General features: G+C 43.7%; 1 protein-coding gene across 13 annotated transcripts in view; it reads right to left on the bottom strand.

Annotated features, from left to right (window-relative positions):
* The window catches only part of MAP4K4 (mitogen-activated protein kinase kinase kinase kinase 4), a 152911-nt gene that overhangs the window by 43111 nt on the left and 96702 nt on the right, over positions 1-13098 (bottom strand). For all 13 annotated transcript variants that reach the window (XM_035316117.1, XM_035316112.1, XM_035316134.1 and 10 more), the window contains exons 6-12: positions 10797-10887; positions 9092-9222; positions 6658-6712; positions 4698-4776; positions 2522-2697; positions 1761-1833; positions 1082-1292 (exon numbers count right to left, since the gene is read on the bottom strand). In XM_035316117.1, the coding sequence (XP_035172008.1) occupies positions 1082-1292; positions 1761-1833; positions 2522-2697; positions 4698-4776; positions 6658-6712; positions 9092-9222; positions 10797-10887 (816 nt within the window). The remainder of the gene's footprint in view (positions 1-1081; positions 1293-1760; positions 1834-2521; positions 2698-4697; positions 4777-6657; positions 6713-9091; positions 9223-10796; positions 10888-13098) is intronic.

Genomic DNA, 13098 nt, shown 5'->3' with positions numbered 1-13098 from the left:
CACATTGAAAAGGAGGGATAAGGAGCATAGCGTGACCTGAAAGCTCTTTGGAATTTTCTGTTATTTGTTATGTAAACGCGTCACGTGAAATTTAAAGTTAGGATGCAAATCAACATTTGGTCCTGGTTGCCTCCTCATTAAACATTACAAGGATTTGGAAAACCAGACTGGGTGTAGTTTTTCCACCATTGCTAAGTGAACAGCAAAAACAGCAACTCAAACGAGAGGTCATTTAAGGACGACTGGAATCTGACCCTGCACTTCCTGAGGAGCCAGATGATTGGTTTCACTGCAGCTTTCATACCCGGCTTTGGCTGAAGAACCGTTTTGAAAGTTCTGAAGCTCATAGTGAATATTATACTACGTAGATATAAACATGCACAAGGTGAAAAATATGACAGAACAGTATTTTATATCTCCATTTCTCCTTTACTTCTCAGACTGTATACTGCACACCTGCCATATCACAAACGCATGATTTCGTTATTAACAGTTTTTGTACAACTATAATTTCAGCACCGATTTTAAGTCGTTTATAACTCTCTGTTTCTTTTAGTCATCATGGTACTATGTGTGAGAGGAGTAATACAGGGAGAAAAAAGGTTTCTGCCTACCATGAATGAGTGCCAAACACAGATGTTTGAGAAAGCTTTAAAGTGAAATTCTAAGCATGTCATGCCCCCCCCCAATCATCTTGAGGCACTGCCCAATTAAAAATAAATAAATCCATGGGGGAATAATTAATGTCTCTCGTTCTCTACAGCTACCTAAAGTCTAGACATGTCTCTTCTTTGGAACAGAGACCAAGGCCCAGCCTTCCCCCAGATACCTTCAAACAACTAGGCTTTGGCTTCTGTTGCCTCCATAGGAGCTGCTGGATATTCAATGCCTCGGAACACTGCTCATATTCAAGTAGCCAAACATGGATTTAAGTGTTTTGCTCTACATTTGCCAGTGGATTTGCACGTTTTCCTTCCTGAGATGTGCGGGAGCTACAGAACTCTTTCTAAATGGGTGTGGGAATGGGAAACACAAGTGGAAGAGGGGCTCTTGGCGCCGAGCACCAGCCTCCCGTCTCTACCTCTTCCAGCCGTCTCCTTTGCTCCTTTTGCTGCTCAATACGCTTCTGCCTCTCTGCCAGCAGCTGCCTCTTGTACTCCTCCTGCTCGCGGAGCTGCTGCTCCTGCAGCAGCTGCTGCCTCCGAAGGGCCTCGGACCGTTCCTTGTTTTCCTGCTGCAGCCTCAGGAAATCACGTCGGAGGGTTGATTCTCCAGGCACATTGACAATGGAACTGCAACAAAAGGAAGTTGAAGCCTCCCATACAGTAAAGCCTGATGGGCCATTAAATACCTTTTCCAAAGCAGGGGAACATTAATAAAATATATTGTGACGTTAAATTTTAATCTCATTTCTTTCAGAATGAAGACATTGGATGCACATCAAATACGCACTAGTAGTGGAAGGTGTGAAATGAGGCCAAGCAAAATAAGGACCAACTCTGACATTTTGGAGGCCCTGACCAGTCACATTTGCCATAAATCTCCTTCCATTCAGAGCTCTCTGGCTGTAAGCCATATGAGAGGGAGCTTTGAAACCTTTAGCAGTCATAGAAGAGGTATTCAAACCCTCCGGGTGGTTTGTGTGGCTTGTGCACACACTTAATAGAAGACAGAAATTTAGTGTGCTCCTGATTTATGGTCATGGGCTTTAGACTTACTTGGCATGAACTGCCCAGAGTCCTCCAAACAACAGTTATTACCTTGGCTCTCCTTCTTGTTCAGGCACTTCCTCCTCTTCTTCCTCACTTCCACTGTATTCATACTCCGTCTCATCTAACAGGAAAGAAACAACAGTCCAGGTAGTGCTTATCTTTAATTTGAGGATAGCGGGGACTTGCAGCAGCACCTTAATGAACCAGTTCCTGTCCCCTTCAGTGAGAAGATCCATCTCAGACCCTAGGATTCATTCTGCATATACAAAGCCCCTCTTCCCACACATGTAAAGCAGCGCAGTGCTTTGCGGTGGATTTTCAGCACATTTCCTGAATGACACCAAGATTTCCATGTTAGACAAGACACCTGGAAAACCTTGGCACCACCCGAATAAAGAGTACAGGCTGCCCAAGACATTCGCTTCATAGGTCTTGTAATGTGTTATTTCCTGTGAGTCTGAATTATGGCATCATTCCAGGAATGAACCTACTACAAAACAAAAAAGGGGAAGGCATACATGCCAATATCCTCCTGACTACTGTTTAACACTGACATGGAAGAGGCATAGCCTAGATGAGAGTAAATTTAAATTCTCTGAAAATATGACACTTGCAACCAATATTTTCTCTGTAGACGGAGAGAACAAAACCTAGAAGTCTGCTGATAGTAAACACATGAATGAAAAAAGAACCTCTCAAGGGTATGGGTTGTTTGGAACTTTTCTAGGGGTGCGGATTTAGAAGAAAAAGCAGGACACAAATACCTATTTTTAATAAGCTGCAAGACTGGAATTTTAGGAGCTGCATACCTTTTTCTCCTCTCTTCTTCCTGGTCCTGTCTATATGGTCCTTAAGCTGGATTCGAACTTGCCTTTCATTTGGTTGGTCACGTATAAACGGATGTTTCAACAGTTGTTCCGTAGAAGGTCTCTGCATGTAATTCTTCACTAGACAGCCTTCTATAAAGCTGAAAAACTTTTTTGACCTGAGAAAACGTGAAGGGGGAAAAAAAAAAAAAAAAAAACTTAAGATCACAGCTAGAACTCAGCTCAAACATTTTTTTTCTATTCTCCCCCAAAGCCCAGTTCCTTTGAATTCCTTAATTCCTTCCAAAGAGCCTCAAGTCCCAGAGGACAGTACAAGTGCTGTCTGAAAGTGTGCATCCAAAACAGAGCTGAGCGTCCTCCAGCTGAACATCAGGTTAGATGGACACAGGGCGACGCTGACATACCTGCAGCGCTTTGGCACAGCCCTGCAGTAATGTGCCCTCTTTCACAGCCATAACTGCCCTGAAAGGCAGGATGTATTAGAGAAAGCAGATCATGCAAACCCAGCTCTGCTGCTTCTGGGCCAGAGCTGGCTTGCATCCAGCTTGCTTGGAGCACAGGCAGGGCAGCTCTGGTGTGTCTCCACCTGCCCATGCTATCCAAGGGCATGTCTACTTCAGACGAGCCAGGAGGACAGCCGCAAGAGCTGCTGCCAACGTTTCACCAATGCAAGAAGCACCACACTGTTTTTACGTGCACCTGGGCTCACTGAGATAGGTCTGTGAGAACTTAAGATTATTTTAATTTTCACCTTAAGAGCCACACAAATAAATCCTCATGGAACAACACGCGGGTGTTGAACCATGTTGGCTGTTCAACACCAGCACGTGGGGTCAAATTCTCACTGGCACAATTTGAAGGGCATAAACTCAACTGAGCTCTTCCTGCATACCACATGAAGTGACAGGGTATGCAAGTTTGTCAAACTGGACCACTATCTTTCTAAATTTGCACTTAATTTGAACTCTTGCAAGAGGACCTCTCCAGACACAAGTCACCAAACAAGCTGCCTTGCAAAATGCCAGTAATGACAAAATTCACAGCTGTATTTCTCATCATCTGGCCTGTTCTCTCATAACCTGCCACTGACTACACTAAATGAAGAACAGTTGAATCACAGCAGTCTTTGCTTTGGCCAGATTCACTTTTTTACTATTCGGTGCTCTCAAACTGCTCCTGTGCCTTGGCAGCAAACACTTCCATTAAATGGTTAAATGCAAAACCAGCAATGGTTTCCACCCATCGCTTCACTTCCCTAGTGTCACCCAGGAGGCTCAACTGAAGGTAACCTCGCTGCTTTCTGTTATTCCTCACACCTAGAATGTTATGAATCCTAATAAAAAGGTTCATGAAACGTTCATGCAAATACTGCACATGCATCTCTATCCCTTTAACACATGCAGCAAGCACGTACAAGAGGGAGAGGGATGCCCTGACAGCACAAGTTCACAAATAAGTCAATCCAGGCAAAGACCAAGCCCAGCAAGCAAGCCAAGTCTGTATTATGTTGACTTTGAGGAGGCAGTCAAATCACTTCAGTATTTTGACAGGATCACAGCATCCTGCTATCACATTCAATCTATACAAAACCTCTTTCTAGGGAGTTTTTTTTCATTTCATACGTGCCAGTCATAACCAGTAACTGTGAGGAAATCCTCCGATACTAATGGATTTTTCTCAGCTGGCAAGAAGCACACACTCAATTTCAATCGTTTACAATAATTATAGTAAAAGCCTTCATTAGTTTTAATAGCTCCTTTCAACTTAGCAACTAGAACGCTATAGTACTGCTCTGTTTCTGTGTTATGATACATCTGAGAAAACATACTGCATATTAAGAGTGCTGCGGGAGTTTATTTTTTAAAATATGGTTCCATTTGTCACCTTAATACCGATGCTGTTCTGCCAAGAAAAAAGAAGCTTGTTTTTATTTTTGCAGAATTCGAGATACAACTTCTCTGGGACAAACAGAACGAAATAAACAACACACACTTTTTATTTTATGCTTTGATTCAATAGCACGGGAGAAAACAACAACTGATTTTAGCTAACAAGTCTCTACCATTCTGTGGGTGCGGTAACAGAACGGCATGCAGCGAGACACAAGAAACCGTCGCGCCACAGCAGGAGTCACAAACCAGAGGCAATTGATACGTACCATTTCTTGGATTTTAACCGTGGGGGAGGGTTTCTGGGTATCAGAAAGAGCGCCCTCATGGGATGCATGTCACACAGCGCTGGAGGAAAGAAAACAAAAGTGAACAGAAACATGCAGACATTGGCTAAGCTGCTCTCTGTCAATACCATGGCTTCAGCTTCCACAAACATTCCTGCCATCCCCACCACATGCAGCAGACACAGTAGATAGAATTAGACAGAGCGGACACGGAGCAGGGAAGAAAGGACTCTAGAAGCAAATCCTCCATTTTTATCATCTTTCTGTGCTTGACCCCTTGCACCATCAATCTCAGCCTCAATAATCTCTGCAGGCAGAGGTAATGTTTTCCACACAGCAGAAATTCAGGAGAAACAGACTGAAGTGACAGGGATCCAGGATTCAGAGATAAGGGGCCACAACTTTGGTGGAGAAGCTCCTTGGATGCCTGTGGATCCTACCAGACCACCATGCTTAGAGATGGGCTTTTCAGCTGCCTCTGAGGGAAGAGGCAGACCCCACATACCAGTGGACAAACCAAGGCAAGAGCTGTTTAGAAGTTACACTGCATCTTTGCTTACTTCTCCAACACCCCTCTGGTGATTTTACATGATGAGGAGCCAAGCTCTGCTTCAGGTTGGAAATGAAAGAAATATTTCTGTCCAATTCCAAGCTTACAAAACCCACTGAAGCAGCTTTTAATTGACAGCCACTCAGGCAACCTAGTGCTCTGAACAAAAAGGAAAAGCAAAAAGGAGGTCAACTGGTAGCTCAAATGCTGTTAACACAAGGCTGGCTGAGGTGTCCTGGGAGCAGCTCTCCTATGGGCATTCATGCAAATATGTAATTAGGACAAAAAAAAAAAAATCAGACCTCCTAGAACATGAGCCAAAACAAGAACGCGTCGCTTCATTTTAGAAATTTTGCATTAATAACAACAACAATCTGACAGAGGCGATAATGAAATGACCTTTTTTTTTTAGTTAGTAAAACGTCAATATGTCATTTCAACTTCATCATTTCAAAGACAGAGGTTTCAAGCTGGGATATGGTGTGGTGGTGGTGGTGTTTGTTTACATGTAAAAAAAATATATATTTATTTTGTAGTTCACTCTTGGGTACCTTAGGCTGCCAGTTTTACATCCCGATCTCCATCTGGGAGTGGGAGTAAAAATATTTGCCAGTATACTGAGGACTTTCATAAAAGTTACCATTAAAACAAAAACATCAGGCCTTCTTTCCTTTTAAATCCCTCTGTGCTCCTTGCAGGTATCTGCTGTTTGCCTTGATATTCAGAAGGAATAAAGATATGAAGGGAAAAGAAGCTACCCAAAATTGTGCATGTTTCTCTCTCAAAAATACCCACATCAACTCATGAGTGTTCTCAGGCAGTGAGCATTAAGTTCAATGCTCTGTGCTGAAGATGCATTTACACTTTAAGTCATGTCACTTCTAAGGAAGATCAACACCACCCACTGATGAGTTGAAACAAAAGGAGAAGCAATGTTAGCATTACCCATCCTGCTGGAAAGGCGACACGGAAAAGATTGCCACAGGCGCTTTTTTCATTAAGGTCGAATTTCTCGAGGCCCCACTGCACCTCTCCCCAGCTGAGGTTTCACCATCCCAGGCCAGCCCCTGCACAAACTGGGACACGCTTCCAAAAGACAATATACCACCCATAGGAGGGAAGTCTGACACTTGATTACCTTCCAAATATTCCTGCTATAGAAATTAAATTACTGCAGTCTGCACCGTAGGGCTTAAGCACTATCCTATCTTTATCAAAAGTGTTGCTATTTAGGGACTTTTGTATTTATAGGGCAGGCAAAACCAAAGAGAACAGAAATAACATGAGGACACTTTCAGAAACCTCAAAACTAGGCTTAGATTACGACCAGCATCTCCTAAGTATACGTTTCAGCCTTAATCAGCCTGCTGGAAAAGCACACGTATCACTTACGGGGAGCTCCTTCTGCCATCTCGATGGCTGTAATGCCACAAGACCAAAGGTCGCTCTGCACAAAAAGAGACAGAGACCATATGTTAGGAGGTAGATTTACCCGTTCAGACAGCAAGAGTACTATTTGCAGAGGCACTGAAGGTGAAACTGTAATGAAATACCAAGGCTATTTAAATAATATAAGCTACTTTTTTCTTGAAGTGTTCCATAAAATGCCACTTCTCGTATCATACATATATATATGTATATATACACAAATGCACGTGCATCGTAAAGAATATGCAAATGACTCTAGTAACACATGAATATATTTACATGAGGACAATAAGAAATACATTTGCCCCAAACCTGAGTCTATCAAACAACAGATTTGTCAGTTCCCTTGCTTACAAAGGGCTGAACATTTCCTTGTAACAGACCCACAGAAAACACTGTGTGTATTCCCCCAAACAGAAGACAAAGGAAATTAAAGATGAAAAACTGTGGAGCAAAACCCCAAAACTTGTCAGGTCTTTTTCAGTGTCTAAATACAAATTAGTTGAATACACTCATTCCTGAACTTTTTTCTAGGCAATAATAGCTAAATAATAATATAATCAGATAATAGTTGTGTATAGCGGAAGAGCCGTCGCTGCTAAAACTGTAAGAAGCCTCTTTGGCGCAATGCTTGTGGCCAAAGCACTTTCTGCATCCCCACCACCTCATCGTTGCTTGAGATGTCAAGAGAAACCAGGAGGCCTTCAGTGGGAGCCTTCCAAGGTATTACCTCTGGATAATGTCCCTGACCAGCAGTTAACTGCACTTGCTCCCGAATGAGAGCCAGGATCCTCAAGTGCAGGCAACAGCTGGAAGAGTCCTGACAAGGGGCAAAATCAAGAGACTCCTGCACCTTATTGGGCAAAACAGCAGAGGAGGCTGCAGAAATGAGCACAGCCACCGTACAGATCTGTTCTTGAGAAAAGCAGTGATCATTTCTGGTAATAATATTGATTTTTTTTAAAAAAAAAGTGAAAATTAAAGCAAATAAGCTCTTCTGTACAACAAGCAGAGGAGAATTCCTAATAGTCTGGCAATTGCACTTTCAAACCATCATTTCAAGATTTCAAGCAGTCATTTCTCTTGGTCCAACCTATCCATTTAAGCTGAACTGCACAGCCTCCTGGTCTTACAGAAGCTTCAACCATGAATTTTCTAAGAAGAAAAATAAATAGATAAAAATATGATAGAAAGACAACTGCTTCAGCTCCCTACAGGCTCCACCGGGAGCAATATACGTGTGTTTTCAGAGAGAAGGCAACCCTTCCCACATCACTACTGCATTAACAAATACAACAGATAGGTCTTCTTTACTACACCATAATAGTCACCTTCCTAATAAATCTACCTGCAAAGATTTAAAGCATTATCTGTATTACAATGAGCTGTTGGATGTACAAAGTGATTAAATCAACAGAAATAGGACCAATCTGATCGATTAGTCAAAAGGCACAAAAGCACCAATTCAAATGTGCTGTGTTGGTTTTTTTAAGACATTTGCACATACACAGCCGTACCGATAGCTAACACCACTATCAGTCCTAGCAAATTGATATTCGGACCTGATAGTCATTGTAAGACTCTAATCACTGGTTTTCCGATATCTTTATTGCCTTTCTCGGTTACAAGTTGGAATAGTTGCATTAATCTAAGTGAAGATTTTTTTAAAAGCTTATTTTCTTTTTTTTTTCTTACTTTGTGCTTTTATAAGAGCAAGCTGAGAAGTACTCTTAAGGTTACAGGATGCTTTGACCAGAGAAATTTAACTTCAAATACGAATACATAATATTCTTATGGGTAATGCAAATGCCATCAGGCCAACAGTGGTTTTGCGGGAATTAAATCTTTCGTGTGTGGCGAACTACGTGAAAAATAACCTCTGTTGAGAAATGCCGAATGGATTCATTTTTATCTACATGTACATGTATCCTGAAATCAGGAACAGGCACAGTTTAAAGACCTCCTTCTGCACTTCACTAGCTCCCCAGACAGTGGTTCTATTTAAGGCAACACCTCAAATGCATTGTTCTGGATTATTACAATAACTGGGACATTTTCAAGCACAATTTAAAGTACAAACATACAAATTGAGAACACGAGCATCTCCAGTCAAACTCTTTTTTTTGCCTTCCCTGAGTACCTACAGTACATTGAAGTCCTACTCCTTCTGCCTCGAAGCTAGGACAACACAAGCCACGGCAACTTTTAAAGGTCATGAAATTGGCAGCGATCCATACCTCGTACTCCCGTAGCAAAACGTACCTTCACAAAATCAAATGACTCTTACAAGGCATAAGACATCGCACAAACTACCATCATTCATAGGTGTTCATGCTGCAAAGGTAAGGTTTTTGTGTGTTGATTTGTGTATTTTTTTCCGTGAACAGGGCTCTCTTACTCTGTAATCATATGTAGCATCTGGATTTTCATCACAGGCAATAACTTCTGGAGCCATCCAGTACGGAGTTCCAATGAAAGTGTTCCTCCTGCCAACTGTCCTGTCCAGCTGAGCACTCACACCAAAATCCACTGCGGGTGGGAAAAGGTTAAAATAAAATCAGAGGGGGAAATAATGCCGTGATTACTTCTGTAAGATGGTTTGGAAATAAAACCAGGTGGAAGATCCACAAGGGAGGACCATGCTGAAGAGAAATACGATGATTAATCCAGAGGCAGCCGAGTCATCGTGCTTCACTTGCAGTGTGCTCAGGCCACAAGCATCTGGAGACACAGCAGTGGTATGGCAACTTCTGCAGCTCTGACCAACCTGTCTGTGCAGCATCACCTCCTCCCCAGAAGGGAGTGTGTGGCTACAAAATACTGTCTTGGAGGCTGAGGAAGGACCATCCCCTTCCTAGCTGGTGAAGCCAAGAACCTTTGTCTACACAGGCAGACTCTGCTTTCACGCCATGGGAAAACCACATGTGAACAAGTCTCCTTTTTTTGGCTGTCCACCTTTTTTGCTCTAAAATTGGACAGCAAAAATAATTTGTTGCTCAGCGAGCTGCTCTCTGCTCTGATGCATAGAGCAGATGTGTCAACAGGAACAAAAGATGAAGATTATTCAGGAGGTGCTAACTTTGAGCACATAAGCACATGGGCTGCCGCAGAGATGCCCATTTCGTTACACGAGATTTTTCCTCCCTTCTCTTTCTCCCCCTCCCAGTTCCACTGCTGTGATCACATTCACAAGTGTGATAGATGCTTCTCCGTACCAGTAACCGTGTCTGCTCTAGAAGGCAGGGCTGTGGCAGCTTCACAGAATCCATCATTTAAGAGAGACAGACAAACTGGTGGAGACAAGCTCTGTGGGAGCAATGGTTCGGGAGCTACTGTGCTCCGCTTTGGACCAGAAGGAGGAAAGCTCTCCAGAGAGCTTCCTCCTCCAGCAGTCAGGACATCTTCCTATGCCTCGTGCTGCAGGAAGGTGTAATGCAAAACAGAAGGGATGTGGGCTGGGTGGGAGGCCTTCAGCGTGGCTCTATATTTAACCAAAAAAAAAAAAACGTGGTGAATGCAGTGTGATGCAAATACAGAAGGTTAAAGTGTTCAGAAACTGGAAGAGACAGATTAGAGAAAAGGGAAAAAGGAGGATGTCCACTTGCAGAGCAAAGAGGCATGGGATGAGCATGGTTTTCAACAGGCATGCCAGAGCTGGAACTGCATTTTGAACTGCATGCCACTGCTCCCTCAAGAGTGGCACCCAGGCCACATTTTTGTGCCCAGAACCTGAACAGCAGGTGCCGTTGTCGTTCAAGCCAAAAGCAGAAATGACTCTCATCACCTCCTGAGTCCAGAATAAAGGGAATCAGAACCAACCCATGTCACGCACAACTCCGTGGAGGACAACATGAAGCCATCCACTCACCAATTCTGGTAAGAAAGCCAACAACCTCGAATGAAATGCAACTACTTGCATTCCAGTCTCCTGAGGCAGGGGGAAATGCACATGGAGCCTCGATCCATATGAGAGCAGTGGCAGAGTGTACATGCTAATAAACATGGTGCAGGGCTCTTAAAGGACAAAATTAATTTGGGAACATCAGTAAGAAGAAAAAACAAAGGCTAGATGAATCGGGAAGCGGACGTGCTTGCCTACTTACCAAGTTTCACTTCTGCATTCTCTGTTAACAACACATTCTGCCCTTTGATATCCCTGTGAATCACGTGGTGGGCATGAAGATGTGCCAACCCCTGCAGTAGGGAAAAGAGGAAGGAGACGACACTCAGAGTTAGGCTCTTTGCTCAGCAGCAGGCGATCCATGCCTCGCAGCCCCGCAGCCCGTGCTTCGGTGCGTGGGCTTGTGCTCAGCAGACGCATGCACTGCGATCCACGGGAGCCTTGTAGCAGCACTCCACCCGCTCAGCTTTCGGTAAACCAGGCAGGGAACGAGGCCCCAGGTTGTGCCCATGCTGCACACGCACTGTGCAAGCACGTCTCAGCTGTCACTTGGTGGAAGTGCAGTGACCAGAAAGTCTCAGCACAGTGACACTGTAAATGACACTGGCGCCAGTGCGCATCGGTGACATCCGACGGGCACAGAATCCCCCTTAAGGGAACTGGAATTCAGTCTAGTAAGGGGGCAGGAGGGAGAAAGGAGGAAGCACGAACATGCAGATACATCCCCTGAGAAGGAGGTGGGATGGTCATGGGCTAGCATTTATGTTTGAGGGTGAGGGAATAGCGACAGCAAACAAAAGCTGTGGTGCAAAGCTGGAGTCCTCTTATCCAGCTTCCAGAAATACGAAGCCAGATAATTGTTCCTCAGGAAAAAAAAAAAAAAAAGTGATTATACTTTCCAAAGGAAACAAAACCTCCTGGCATACGGTGCTTTTTGTTGAGACAGCACCTGGATGCATGCCCCAAAGTGTTAGCCATGTGGAGGGAGGGACGGGCAAGACATATGTTGCATTTTACTCCCTAATGCAATTGGTAGAACAATAGGCAACCCTCTTAGCAACTGCCTGTTTTGGTTTCTCCTCGGCACTCTGCTTGGAAAACTGTACTCTCTGGTGGGATCGTCTTGCCTGTTCGTGCTGCCCTCGTAGACTTTTAATGTTTTATGAAAAATAAAGCAATAGAACCTTTACAGCTGCAAAAGGTTAAGAGAGTAGTGCTTGCTGTAAAGAAATATTTTCTAACACATGTTCTTCATTAACCGATCGTTTACCAGTTTGCCTACAGAACCATTGGGCTCTTTCCTTTTTTTGAAACAGTTAATGAGCATGACAAAAAATATAATCCACAGCTCCTCCCTGCATATGTCACAAACTGAGGAAATGAAGGGGTAATGTCCTTGATACCGTCCGCTGGCTGTTAACACAAAGTGTGGTCCTATTCTTCACAGGAACGAAGGCTTTTCCACAGCTTCGCACAGGATACTTTCTAAAGCCTTACGCTGCGCTGCCCCAGCCAGAGAGATAATCACATGAATCATACGTTCTCTCCAGGGTACAATCCAATCTTACTGGAAAAATACACTCAGGTTCTCGAGAGGTTAGGACGAACGAGCCTGAGGGGCAACGTCTCGAATCTCCTGCAGACCCCAGGTGAGTCCTCTGAGGCTGCTCCGACCACACAGGAGACTCTCACTTGTGTCTCCACCTGCACAAACCTTGGCACCTTAGCTCACTTAGCTCTTTGTTACACAACCTCTCGCTTCCATCACTGACGAGTTCAGTGTCAAATCAGGTTTTGCAATGCTCCCTTGCAATGTGAACTTAGCATTCCTTTTTTCTAGATATTCCAGTTCCTGCTAGCAAACAACTAAGTCTCCTTTTACAAATGCCTCACAAGAACAAGAAAACAGCTTGCAGGTAATTTCTTTTCTGAAGGAAAACCTTTTTTCATCTTCTCAGCAAGCGAGACTCTACCACCTTACCTAAGGAGAACTTAGGATAAATGCAAGATAGCATGCAATACCTCCAGGGCTGCACAGTTGTTCTCAAGTCAAGCGTAAGATCAGCACTCAGCACTACAGCAGTTAGCTTTCCTCGCATTAAAGCATGCTACCCATTTGACTGGAAGTGCAGCCATCAGGAGGTATTCATGACAGTAACTTTTCTTCCTCCTAGTAAACAACAACTTAAAACGTGCCAGCCGAAACTTCAACAGCCAAACTCTCTCCAACAGATGGAGTTTGAGCAAGAGACCACAATCATATGATATCTCTCCATCATCTTAAAAATCAAGGCAGAGCCAATGTGCAGCACAGACAACAGCAGCACTGATTTATGCGAGAGCCACTGGTGGTTTCCTTTAACATGAAGCCCTCAGAACTTCATTTACGACGAGGCAATCGAACAGACACGCTGTGTAACGGTATGGGTAGGAGGCAATTTGTTTTACAAAGAAGCACGAGGAAAATCGTACCAGATTGACTTGGTGCAGCAAACATGCCAATT

Source organism: Oxyura jamaicensis, chromosome 1, assembly GCF_011077185.1.
Source record: "Oxyura jamaicensis isolate SHBP4307 breed ruddy duck chromosome 1, BPBGC_Ojam_1.0, whole genome shotgun sequence".
In the NCBI taxonomy this organism is placed as follows: domain Eukaryota; kingdom Metazoa; phylum Chordata; class Aves; order Anseriformes; family Anatidae; genus Oxyura; species Oxyura jamaicensis.
This window is presented reverse-complemented; position numbering and strand designations above follow the sequence as displayed.